This window comes from Eublepharis macularius, chromosome 10 (assembly GCF_028583425.1).
Source record: "Eublepharis macularius isolate TG4126 chromosome 10, MPM_Emac_v1.0, whole genome shotgun sequence".
NCBI lineage: Eukaryota > Metazoa > Chordata > Lepidosauria > Squamata > Eublepharidae > Eublepharis > Eublepharis macularius.
This window is the reverse complement of record NC_072799.1, coordinates 11,402,178-11,416,035: the sequence shown is the minus strand read 5'-3', so window position 1 is coordinate 11,416,035 and position 13,858 is coordinate 11,402,178. Positions and strand designations below refer to the sequence as shown.

Here is a 13,858-nt window from a genome sequence, read left to right as displayed (position 1 = left end):
AAAAGAGTCCAGTAGCACCTTTAAGACTAACCAATTTTATAGTAGCATAAGCTTTCGAGAATCAAGTTCTCTTCGTCAGATGCATGGAACAGAAACTGGTCAAATATAGAAGAGGAGGGGGGAGGAGAGGAGGAGAGAGAAGATGCAGTTGGGGGGGGAGAGGGAGGGTTCAACCAAAGCATTCCTTTGCCAGTAAATGTAAACATCTCCTTTTGGAGTGGAGATTAATTGGCTTGTGTGAGGCTTCAAAGGAGTTTGCCGTGTTGGTTTGTAGCAACAAAACAACCAGACCATCCAATTCCAATGTAGTATAAGCCTTCAATAACCACAGCTCTCCCCATCAGATGCATCTGACAAAGAGAACTGTGGTCCCCGGAAGCCCACGCCAGGTGCCACTGGGCTCCCCCAGACCCCGCCTCTGTAAAGGAAATCTGTTACCTGTGATAATCCTTAAGCCAGTTAACTTCAATCAGTTTAGAAGGGTGTAACTCAGCTTATGATGGCACCGTGTGTTTATGTGTATATATGGTGATCACATTCCTTTTATCCATGAAGATAGTTTTAGGTGGGTAGCCGTGTTGGTCTGTGGTAGAACAGCAGGGTTTGAGTCCAGTCGCACCTTACAGTCCAACAAGATTTTCAGGGTATGAGCTTTCTAGGGTCAAAGCTCCCTTCTTCAGATAGTATTGACTCTCAAAATAGGGTTGCCAGATTCCCTTACCCTCCTGGTGGGAACGGGGTGGGGTGGGGGAATGCCATGCTTAATTTCGGGGACTCTCCTTGAATGTGCACTTTGCGCATGTGTGGCCCTGCACCAGTGCAATGACTTCACTTCCGGGAAGTGAGAGCCAGTTTGGTGTAGTGGTTAAGGGCACGGGACTCTGGAGAACTGGGTTTAATTCTCCACTCCTCCACTTGAAGCCAGCTGGGTGACCTTGGGTCAGTCACAGCTTGTAGAAGCTCTCTCAGCCCCACCCACCTCACAGGGTGTTTTGTTGCGGGGATAATAATGACATACTTTGTAAACTGATCTGAGTGGGCATTAAGTTGTTCTGAAGGGCGGTATATAAATCTAATGTTACTATTATTAAGGCTGGGGAGCGTGCATGTACTTCACTATGGGCTGATTTGGGCCCCAATTCGGTCTGTTTGGGGCCCAAATTGGCCTGTTGCAAAGCATGGGAGCACTCTGGAGCGGTGCGATGACATCATTGATGTTTTTGCACTGACCCCAGGAGTGTGCCCAGAAGGCCTGTTCCCCATTCCCCCCCCCCCACACTGGCCAGGTAAGTGGTGGCAGAGGACGAAAGATGGGAGTGGAGCATCCCCCACCCCCACCGGGGGAATGGGATCCCCATCTTAAAAGCTTCTATCCTGAAAATCTTATTGGTCTAAGCTGCCAGGGGACTCAAATCCTGTTATTCCCATTATCCAGCCACTGTGGTATTATTTAGAGTGCTGGACTAGAACCTGGGAAATCCAGGTTCAAATTCCCATTCTACCAGGATAGCTTGCCGGAGAGACCTTGGGCCAGACACTCTCGCTAAGCCTAATCTACTTCATAAAGTTGTTGTTTTGAGGATAAAATGGAGGAGAGGAGAATGATATTGTAAACCAGTTTGGATCCCCATTGAGGAGAATAGTAGAGTTTAAATATCTACCTAAAATATTATTCCGGCACAAAACTATAATGCAGTCCACGGTTTATACTTAAAAGTAATCTGTAGCCCATGCATCAAAACGAACACATTTAGAAAAAAAATCATTCTTCCCCCCCTGCCAAAAATAAAAAAGATGCACGCATCTTTATATTTTGTGTCAATTTGTTTTCCTATTCTAACTGCACTTGCTGACACTTTAGTTTTAGGATTCAGTCAATTGCATCTTTTTTGTGCTGTACCAACACATTATTTATGTTTACTGCGTATTTTCTCTTTGCTTTAAAGGTTAGAAAGAGGGTATGTGACTGGCCCAAGGTCACCAAGCAAGCTTCCATGACAGCAGGGATTCGAACCTGGGTCTCCCAGATCCTAGTCCAACACTCTAACTACTACACCACCACTAGCCATACAGAGAGACATGTTCCCATCTCCATCCCTCCATGGCTGGTTAAGAAACATTAAAGATGTTTATTAGCAGGGAGAGTTAAGGTGTCTCCTTAACTGTTTATTTGCATGAGGGATTGTTTAGGGGGGTCTATTACTTTGGAAACTCAGGTAGGCCATTCCAGAAAAACAGACCTACCACATAAAAAGCCTGTGACCTCATTGCAGCCACGCAGACAATTCTCTGAGAAGGGTAGCTGGTGCATGGGAGTATATTGGGAGATGCACCAGTTCACCAACCTGTGAAGTGCTTTAAAGGTAATAACTAGCGCTTTGAGTTGGGCCTGGAAGCAAACAGGTAACCAGTTGAAACTGATGCAGCCTCGGAGTTATTCTGAGAGCCTGACCATAGACAGGAGTCTCACTGCTGCATTTTGTTCCAAGTGAAGCTTCGGCGATGTTTTTATGCCCCTGGCTAGTTTTAGTATCAATATGTTCTTATCTTGTTGTGTTTATGTTTTTAATTATTTATTTTACTTTGTGAGCCTCCTGGAGCAGGCCTCTGGAGAGGCAGCACGTACATGTTCTACATAAACACGAGTATTCTCCTCCTGTGTGGTGACTTGTGCCTTCCAATGGCTGTAGGAATTCGACAGGTTCAGCCTTTCTCTGGAATGGTGGTGGTGAATGGAAGTTTCCACCCAAGGAATGTCTGTCTGTCACAGCCGGTGAAGGCTCAAGAGGAGGAAGACTCCTGTCAGAATATCGTCCACTGTCCATCAGATATTTGGGTTGGAATTTTTGGTCTCTCACCAACTTGGATTTTATCCAAGAATCTAGGAGTCGGGGGCGTGGCGTCGGAGCCTTCGGGTATGGACGCACATTGAAAGATCTCTGTCTCCTTCCTCCCTGTAAACCCCGGAAAACAGCTGATATCGCTTACCCTGCATTATATATTTGAGAAAGCAGACGCAGAGGGAAAAGAAGATCTATCCAAAATCGGCAAGAAATTTGCAGCAGCTCTTTTACAGCACAACTCAAACTATGCCTCAGGAACGCAGCAAGGCCGAGCTATCCAAAATGACCGACAGGAAACTTGTAGAAACAAATGCAGCAGCAAAAACTAATAACCACTCCCTCGAGGCACAGTTTGCAAAATTTGAAGAGAACCTGCTCAAGCAAATGACGCTGCTCATCCAACCGCTATCTACACAATTAACAGAAATCAAATTAGAACTTCAAAAGACAAATCAAACAGCTGAAAGTGCTATGGAACTTAGTATCATGTCTCAAAGAGACGTAAGAGAAATATATAATAAACTAGAACAGCAGGAGGAAAGAATTCTTCACCTGGAAGTGTCAGCTCGTTACAGAAATCTCAAGCTCCGTGGGATTGAAGAGTCCCTTATAGAAAATGAAAATATAATCAGAACATTAACACCTTGGCTATCTAAGCTGCTGGGCATTAAGGAAGGCACAAACCAACTCATAACAAAAGCTTATCGCATTGGATCTTTAAGCCAGCAGAAAAAAAGAAATATGCCGAGAGATATCATTACTGAAGTACCAGATACTAACATCAGGAAGAAAATAATCAATGAAGCAAGATCCAAAGGCTTTCTATTATTCAATAACACCCAGATACAAGTATACAGTGACCTGCCTAATGAAGTTCTCTTAAAGAGAAAAGAACTTAAACCCACAACCGAGACTTTGAGGACAGCGAAAGTACAATACAAATGGTGGAATTACACGAAACTACTGGTCTATCACAAAGGACATCGTCTTATTGCTTCGGACTACGACTCTGCAGCATCAATGTTAAATGAACTGAACCTAGAAGAACCGATGGAAACAAGCAAACCAAGTCAAAAAAGAAAATTTTCTCAGTCAACATCTTCATCCCCTCAGAAGGGAAGTAAAATTTCAATAAGAGACAATTGATTTAGACACTTAGCCACAATGCTAAAACTTAAGGGAAGCGTTATCATAATACTCTTTATTGAAGATTCAAAACGGGGTAAGAAAGGGAGGGGGGAGTTCGGTCCTTTCAATGTAAATCCTTTTTTAGTTAAGCCCGGTAAGTTTTGGTATATACCAAACTAGTGTGTGAATAGAACGCACTAGCTAAAAGGGCTTTGGGGAACAAATCTATTATTTTTGTGCAGTTTGTAACAACTGGCCAGGGGATTTGTGGGAGGGAAAGGATTTGAAATAGATCTCCCATTATTGTGATCTTAGAGCTAATCAACCAAGAGTTCCGTGGGAGGGAAAGATAAGATAACTAGGGAAAGGGGAAAGGGAAACATCAAGGGAGGGGGAGAAATTTCTAAAGCTCATTTGTATTGCTAATTCAGACTTAAAGGGCAAAGTTGGGTGGGTTAGGGAGGAGGAGGGAATAGAAAGGAAAAGAGAGGTGGGAAAGGAGGGGGGAAAGGGGGGAAATTAAACAAAATAAGTTGATTTATCTAAACAAAGGATATAAGAAAATAGAACAGAGTAAGGAGTTAGAGAAAAGGAGTGGACAGCTAGGGAAAATCAAATAAATCCTTCTATATTACATTCAAACTACTTAGTGTGAAACTACAACACTGCAAAAAAGAGGGAAAGAAAAGGGTAAGAGGTCAGTGGAAAGGAAATCAAACAATTTATTTTCAATAACTATTTGAAGTGTGAATAAAACACTTCACCAATAGAATCATTTCTCTTATTTTATTTTGGCCTATTTTTGTCTTAAAATAAACAAAAGAGAGAAAAGAGAAAGAGGCAAAGCTTAGAAACGTTCAAGGGTAATTGCTAAGTTATATAAAGCTGAATTCATTGTTCAAGTTAATAAAAATCTCCATAAGTTATAAACACAGAAAATCATTTAACTTTTACTTGTTTAAATTTACTTGATACCTGTACCAAAGAACACTCTAAAGATTATTTATAGATCCTATTGATATAGTCACTACTGCAGCAATCTGTGATCTCTTCAGACAAGGTTAGAAGGGAAAGTATATACACCAAGCTTAACAAGTCAAAATAAAACTTTTCAAGTGAACAGGAATTTACTAATCTATTAAAACCTTTAATACTAAGTATCCACAATTCATCTTAGCTACTAAAGATCCTTCATATAAAGCTAGCAAGTTCTTCTATAAATTGAATCCTACCAAACAGTACAAAACTACCACCTATAAATTAATTGCCATAATTGGAAGAAAATTGATTGGGGGGAGAAATACCACATCATCAATTAATTAAACCCTTATTCTCGATTTTATCAATCTACCTTGAGATAGTGCTATTACCAAATAACTAATTAAAATACATTTTAAAAAGAGGGGGGGAATTCATCTGAACAATTCATTAGATTCAATATGTCATCAAATATTAAAATCACCTCTTTTAATGTTCGTGGTCTAGGTAACCCCATTAAAAGAAAACGCATTTTGGCAAACTTAGCTAAAACAAGGTCAGACATCATCTTTCTTCAAGAAACACATCTCCACCCCATAAATAGTCAAAATCTAAAAGCAAGCTGGATACACCTTCAATACCATGCAAAAGGCACTTCTAAGGCGAGGGGAGTAGCTATCCTAATCTCTAGAACCATTTCTTTTCAACATCAAAGCACATTAAGTGATCCCAAAGGGAGATTCATTTTTGTAAAGGGCAAAATAGGATCACAAACTTACACCCTAGCTTCAATTTACGCCCCAAATTCAAATCAAATTGCGTTCTTGGAAGACAGTTTAAACAAATTGACTTCTTTTCAGGAAGGTGAACTGATCTTGGGAGGAGACCTGAACTACATAGTAAACCCAAAATTAGACAGATCTAAACCTAAAAACAAAAAATGTAAAAAAGAAACTTCAAATACTAAGCTAGCAAAGCTTCTAGACAATAACTTTCTAACAGACGTATGGAGACATTTACATGGTATAGAAAAGGATTTCACATACTATTCAACTAAATATAACATCTATAGTAGAATAGATTACATTCTAATTTCCAATACAGCAATAAATAGGCTACTTTCCTCTGAAATAGGTAATATCACCATATCAGACCATGCCTGGACTAGTTGTACACTGAAGGCCACCCAAGACACATTGAAACAAAAGCATTGGTCATTCAATAAATTACTCATTAACAACCAAAATGCTATCAAAGAAATTAGCAATAACATTGAGCTGGCTATAAAAGAAAACACAACAGATGATGTTAATTCATGCATCGTGTGGGATACAATTAAAGCAGTTACTAGGGGCCATATCATTTCTTTATCATCACAACTAAATAAGAAGAGAAATGTCATGAAACAGGAATTAATAGAAAACATCAAAGCACTAGAACTCAAGCACAAAAAAACTGGTAGCAAACAGACATATAAAAAGTTATTGATTCAGCGTAAATTATTAGAAACCTTAGAAACGAACAAAATTTTGAAAAATCTCCAATATGTTAAACAAAACTACTGGTATAACAATCCGAAATCATTGAGGTTACTATCATATAAAATAAAAGAAAAAAAATCATCCAATATCATTAAACAGATATGATAAAAATGGGAAACTACAATTCAAAACAAAAGAAATTCTTGATACTTTTGTCAATTATTATAAACAACTTTATTCATCTAAAATACCAAATGAAGAGAAAATTACACATTTCTTAAAATCACTCAAGAATTTAAAACAATTGGATGACGAACACCGTTTACTCTTAAACAGCCCCATCACACATCAAGAAATACTTGATGTTATTAAATCACTCAAAAATAACAAAACTCCAGGACCTGATGGCAACCCATCAGAATTTCATAAGAAGTTTGCCACACTAATTGCTACTCCACTAATGCATGCTTGCAACACAGTTTTAAATACCGGACAAATACCCCCATCATGGCTCACTGCAACAATCATAGTAATCCCTAAACCAGGTAAAGACTCAACTAAAACAACTTCTTACAGACCTATTTCATTACTAAATCAAGATTATAAAATTTTTACAGCTATACTAACTAAAAGGTTGAATTCATTTATTACACATTACATACACCAAGATCAATCAGGTTTCATTCCAAACAGAGATTTAACTAATAACATCTATAAGACACTCAACTTAATTTCACACAGTCAAAAAAAACAATTAGAATCAATATTTCTATCTTTGGACATAGAGAAAGCGTTTGATTCTTTAGAAATATCGTACTTAAAACAAGTTTTACACTGCATGGGATTTGGAGAGACATTCCTCAAAATAATAAATGCTATATACTCACAAGCAACTGCCCAAATAACAATTAACAATCATCTATCCCACAAAATATTAATCCAAAGAGGCACGAGACAAGGGTGTCCTCTCTCACCAATCTTATTTGCGTTGGCTATCGAACCGTTGGCTATAGCTATTAGGGAAGACCCCAAAATACAAGGAATTAACATAGAGAACAATCAATATAAATTAAGCCTTTTTGCCGATGACATGGTTGTATATATTACAAATCCCATAGATTCTCTATACCCACTCCAAAATAAACTACTGGAATTCGGCTCAATTTCGGGCCTTACAGTCAATCAATCCAAGTCACAGCTCTTTCCAATATTTCTCCACGCAAACACTGTTACACATATCAAACAATCTAGTCAGTACCACTGGAACCATAAGCAAATGTCATATTTAGGCATAACCATCCCTAATAAACTTAACCAATTGATGGAACTAAACCACATCAAAACAATCAACCAAATTAAAGCAGATCTACATAAATGGGGAAGGATTACACCCTCATGGTTAGAACGATACCACCTAATTAAGTCATTTGTACTTCCAAAATTACTCTTTTTTTTGAGGGCAATACCGTTAACAATTCCACAAAAGAAAATTAAATCATGGCAACAATTATTAAACCAATTCTTATGGGGGAAGAAACATCCAAGAATAGCCTTTAAAACTCTTAAGCTAAGAAAACAGCAAGGAGGCTTTAAATACCCTGATCTAGAACTCTATCAGACAGCCACCAGACTATTCAATACATTACAAATTTTAATTACAGCAAATAAGACTGACTGGATCGCAATCTTGGAGTCAGAACTTAAACATTGCAATATACAAAATATGTTTTGGAACACAAAAAAAGATCGACCCCACAAAATAAATAACCCTTTTCTAGAATCAATAATCAATACCTGGGATCGTACAAGATTCAAACTTATACCACAATTCTCAAGATTCTCTTCTTTTATAGAACAGCATTGGTTCCCTCCAGGGCAACCTAAAGCCTTTAAAAATATATGGCTCCAAGCAAATATGATCCGCATAATTGATATAACAACAAAAAAGGGAATCATAAACAAAATAGAATTAGAACAAAAAATAAAACACAAGATTCACTGGTTTACCTATTTTCAACTCTCAAACATGCTACAACAAATAAAAATACAAGAATTACTTAAAAAGAACGCAACCGATTTTGAACTCCTACTTGATACCAAATCACTCAAACAAAAGGGATTAATTTCTAAACTATACAACATCCTTTTATCTCTCAACCAAATTAAAACTCTAAAATGCCAAACAAATTGGCACTTAGATTGCAACATAGAGCTAACACCTGAACAATGGAGAGAAATATGGACTGCAAACATTCTAAAACCTAAGACAGTTACCTCCCAAATCCAAAATTACAAAATCATTCACAGATGGCACATAACACCAAGAAAACTCTCACTAATAACTAAAACAAATCCTCCGCTCTGCTGGAAAGAGTGTGGAAATATAGGAACGTTTAAACATTGCTGGTGGGAATGCCCCCGAATAGAACCTTTTTGGAATGATATATTATGTTATATAAAAGAAATAACGGGCTACAAAATCCCCCTTGATCCAAAGATCATATTCTTGAATGTATGGGATACTTTCGAAATTCCACAAATAAGAAAAGATCTAATTAGCAACCTTTTGGTTGTAGCTAAGAACTTGCTAGCTTTACATTGGAAATCAAAGACGGTTCCCACAGCAGAAAAATGGTTAGAAAAAATATGGGACCACTATATACAAGAAAAAATACAAGACGAATTATACCAGAGTGAACACTATTTGAAAGAAACTGATTTTATTGCAAAATGGTTACCATTCATTGAATTCATTTCCAATACAAATCACTCTCCACCTAAGCATTTACTTTTTGTTACTCAGATTTGAAGCAACGACTATCAAATAATTGGAAAAAAAAATGCTAGTTGTCTTTGTTTTAACTATATTGGCATGACGTTTATTATCTAATTTCCTTATTCCTGTATAAAAACTAAAGCATTTCACAAATTTCACATCTATGCATATAACTGTATATAGTTCACTAAGACTTTGTTGTTGTTCTATTTTACTTCTGTACATTGTTTTTGTTTGTTTGTTTGTTTGGCTTTTTTTATAAAAAAAATAAAAAAATTGTTAAAATGGCAAAAAGAATCTAGGAGTCAGTGAGGTAACTCCTTAGTATGGGGCATGTTCCATTACTATTATTATCATCTTCATTATCATCATCATCTCTACTTTCTACTGTCTGTCAGTTGTTTCTGTTGGATTTTTTGGTCCCTCACCAACTCTGATTTTATCCAAGAATCCAGGAGTGTCAGTGAGGCATTGCCTTACCATATGGCATGTTTCATTACTATGATCATAATTATTATCATTGTTATTATTATCGTTATCATTATCATCTCTACTTTCCACAGTCCATCAGAAGTTTGGGTTGAAATGTTTGGTCCCTCACTGACTTGGAATTTAACCAAGAATCAAGGAGTCAGTGAGGCATTGCCCTAGTATGTGGCATGTTCTGTTACTATTATTATCATCATCATGGTTATCATTATTATTATCATCTCTGCTTTCTACAGTCCATAGGATGTCTGGGCTGGAATTTTTGGTCCCTCACCAACTCTGATTTTATCCAAGAATATACAACTCAGTGAGGTATCTATCACCTTAGCATGTGGCAGTTCCAGCATCATCATATTATTACTGTTGTTATTGTTATTTTCTTCCAACGCTCACCAACTGAGTTTTAAGAGCCATCAACAGTTATTATTATCGTTATTATTTTCATCACTTGTCCACTGTTTCAGAGCCATCATCAATATTATTATTTTCTTCAAACGCTTGCCAACTGTTTCAGAGCCATCATCATTATTGTTATTATTTCCTTCAAACGCTCGCTGACTGTTTCAGACCCATCATCATCAATATTGTTATTTCCGTTATTATTATTTTCAAACGCTTGCCGACTGTTTCAGAGCCATCATCATCAATGTTCTTATTATCGTTATTATTTCCTTCAAACGCTTGCCGACTGGTTCACAGCCATCATCATCATCATCAATATTGTCATTATTATTATTTCCTTCAAATGCTCGCCGACTGTTTCAGACCCATCATCACTGTTATTATTATTATTTCCTTCAAACGCTCGCCGACAGTGTTTCAGACCCATCATCATCGTCAATATTGCTGTTGTTGTTATTATTATCGTCGTCATTGTTCGTGTTTTCGTCCAACGTTTTCTTCTCCGTTTCAGAGCCCGCGCTGAAGAAAGCGGCCCGTGGGGAAAAGCGGCGGCTGAGGCGGGCGAGGCGCCGCTTCGTCGTCGGCCAAGGGCCCGCCCCGCGCGGCGAAGGGCGGCAGGCGGGACGGGACGGAAGGAGGCGGGAAACGCCGGGGACGGGGGAGGCTCCCGGCCCTGGCCAGTCCCCGCCCCGCGGCGCTCTCCTCCGCCGCCCGCCTCCTTCCCTCCGCCGGGGCTGCCTCGCCTGCCTGCCTGCCTCGCCTGCCGTTGGGGAGCCGCGCTGAGGCAGCCGCTGCTGGGCCCGCTCCGACGCCGCCATGAGCTTCTTGTTGTAAGTGTGGCCACGCCGGGGAGGGGAAGGGAGGGAAGGGGCCGAGGCCGGCCGCCTCCTCCGTCTCGCCTGACAGCCCGGCCGGGCCTGGGCCGCCCCGGGAAGCCCTTCCGCCCGCCTGAGCAAGGCTGCCTCGGCAGCGGCGAGGACGGGGGGCTGCTCCGGGGCCTGCGCCCGGGCTCTCCCCTCGCAGCCTTTGTCGCGGCTCTGCGCCTCCGCCTCTCCCGGCCGGCCTCCCCGCTTCTCGGGTAACCCCCTCGGCGTCTCCCGTGCCCCTTCCTCCCTCTCGACCTCTTTCTCTGGCCCCCTCTTTCCTTCCTCGCTTCTCGCCCCGACGTTTCCCAACCCGCAGCCCTCACTTCCTTATGCCTTTCTTCCTCCTCCAGCAAAGCTACAATAGGAGAAGCTGCCTTAATTATTATATTCTTTTTGGTGTGTGTGTGTGTGCTCTTCCTGTCACTGGTTTCATTTAAAGCAGCTACAACTATGGTAATGTTCCTGGTTCCCCCAAATGTTAAAACGAAGAGCTAAATTCGAGTCCAGTTGCAGGCTAACTAGATTGATAGGAGTAGAAAAGAGCAAGAGTCCAGTAGCACCTATAAGATTTAACAAAATTAGTGGCAGGATACGAGCTTTCGTGAGTCACAGCGCACTTCTTCAGATCACAGCTCTGTATCTGAAGAAGTGAGCTGTGGCTCTTGAAAGGTCATACCCTACCCCAAATTTTGTTAGTCTTATAGTGCTACTGGACTCTTGCTCTTTTCTACTGCTACAGACAAACTAGCATGACTACCCATCCTGATTTCTAGAGTATGAGCTTGCTAGAGTCAGATCAGATAGGAGGAGTGGGAACCGGTGGGTGGTACAACTGGACTCTTAATTTTGCTCTTCTTTTGCAGACCAGCACAGCTAGCCACTGGTTTCAGCTGGGTAGGTCTGCAGTAAAAGAGCAAGGGCCAGGCCCAGTAGCACCTCAAAGACCAACTAGATCTTCAGGCTATGAGCTTTTGCGAGTCTAAGGTCCCTTCATAAGATACAAGGGAGCAGAAAAAGTTAGGAGTCTTTATAATCCAGATAGAGGGTAGGAGGTACAACTGGACTTGAGTTTGTTCTACTGAGGACCAATATGGCCACCCACCTGAAACATATTAAAATGGTTTCAGGTGGGTAGCTGTGTTGGTCTGCAGTAGAAAGGAGGGTTTGAGTTCAGTAGCACCTTAAAGACCAACTAGATTTCCAGAATTTGAGAGTCAAAGCTCTCTTTGTCAGATACAAGAGGCAGGAAAAGGTAGGAATCTGTATAGTCCAGGCAGAGGGTGGGAGGTGCAGCTTCCAAATTTTGATCTTCCACTGCAGACCAACACAGCTACTCACCAGAAATGTATTAAAATGGTTTCAGGTGGGTAGCGGAGTGGGTTTGCAGTAGAATAGCAGGATTTGAGTCCAGTGGCACCTTAGAGACCAATAAGATTTTTCAAGGGTATAAGCTTTTGAGAGTCAAAGATGTATCTGAAGAAGGGAGCTTTGATTCACAAAAGCTTATATTCCTGAAAAATCTTGTTGGTCTCTAAGGTACCACTGGACTCATATCCTGCTAACTCCTGAAGTGTTTCATATAGTTAAAGGGTGTGTATGCGTGAGAGAGATGATAGCGGTAGATGTTGGTAAATAGTCCATATGACTGCATATCATCCCCCCCACCCACCACAGACAGTAGCTTGGAGACTCTCTAGCAGTTTCTTTCTGTAGCCATGAAATGAAATTGCATCCCTGGGCTTGCTTTCTTCCTTTGGGAATACAGGAATCCTGCAATCAATCCCCCCTTCTCCCGAATAGTCTATTCCATCTTTTAAAAATGTATTCCTTTTCAAAAGACATCAGAGCTCTCAATTGAATAACGGATAACTTTTTACAGCTGCATGCACACCTGACTTACAATGATTCCCCCCCCCTTCTGAGGTTAGAGCAGTGAACGCAGTTGATCTTGTCTTGAGGGGGCTAGACATCTTGGACAATAACATTGGGAAAATCCCCTTCTTCCTTTTGTACTCTTGCCATTAACCTGATCCATGACATACATTCTTGTTTTTCTTAGTACAATTTTAAAAAAGTGTCTTCCATGGTGGAGGCAAAGCTGTGATTTGGTTTTTTAAAAAGTTAAAAGGGTATGCATCTAAATTTAGAAGCTGATTGCGTACTACTTGACAACCTTATAAGTCCCTCTAGGGCACATTGTTCTATAGTACAAAATAAACTTGCATTTTAGTCCTGCAGCTTGAAAAGGGAGAACTTTCCTTTGAGGACAATGTTATACTAGTGGGGAGGGGAGACATTCTTTAAACTTACAGGGAATTGGGTACACAGACATTCCTCCGTCCTCCTAGTATTAAACTTTTGCGAAGAAAGTAAGTTTTATGAGGATTTTGCATGTTTACTCAACGGTAAGCCCCAGTGATCTCAGCAGCCTTAATTTTTGAGAAAACATGTAGGATCAGGTTGTATGTATGTTTTTAAAAATAAGATAAATATTTTTGAGGATGGCAGCCTAAATTTGCTAGGCCTTTAAGCCTTTCAAAATTCCATGCATAGGTGCAAAGCATCTTGACTGTTGTGGAAGGGGCAGCTGTTCCATCTTTTGAAATACAGCATCAGCACTGACTGGAAGGGGCTAGAGAATGATAAAAATACTTACAAAACATGCCTGTGAAGATAGATAGAGGCCTTCGCTGGCTGACATGTTAAAGAAAGTGTCGAGCTTGTGGTTCTGTTATTTGGCTTCCTAGTTCAAAAGCGCTATCAAATAGTCTTCAGTTTTTCCTGGTAAGTGTGGTGGCAAGATAATTAGGAAAGCTGACATAATCCAGCTAAGTAACATGCACAATAAAACAAACTTGAGAAAGGAGGATGGGGGACTGATAGTAAAATAGTATC

At 40.2% G+C, this 13,858-nt stretch overlaps 1 protein-coding gene across 1 annotated transcript in view; it reads left to right on the top strand.

Moving 5' to 3' along the window:
* The first annotated feature begins 10,763 nt into the window (after window positions 1-10,763).
* MOB1B (MOB kinase activator 1B) overlaps window positions 10,764-13,858 on the top strand; it is a 46,895-nt gene continuing 43,800 nt past the window's right edge. The window contains exon 1 of the mRNA XM_054989793.1: window positions 10,764-10,927. Coding sequence (XP_054845768.1) covers window positions 10,914-10,927 — 14 coding nt within the window. The 5' untranslated portion in view covers window positions 10,764-10,913. The remainder of the gene's footprint in view (window positions 10,928-13,858) is intronic.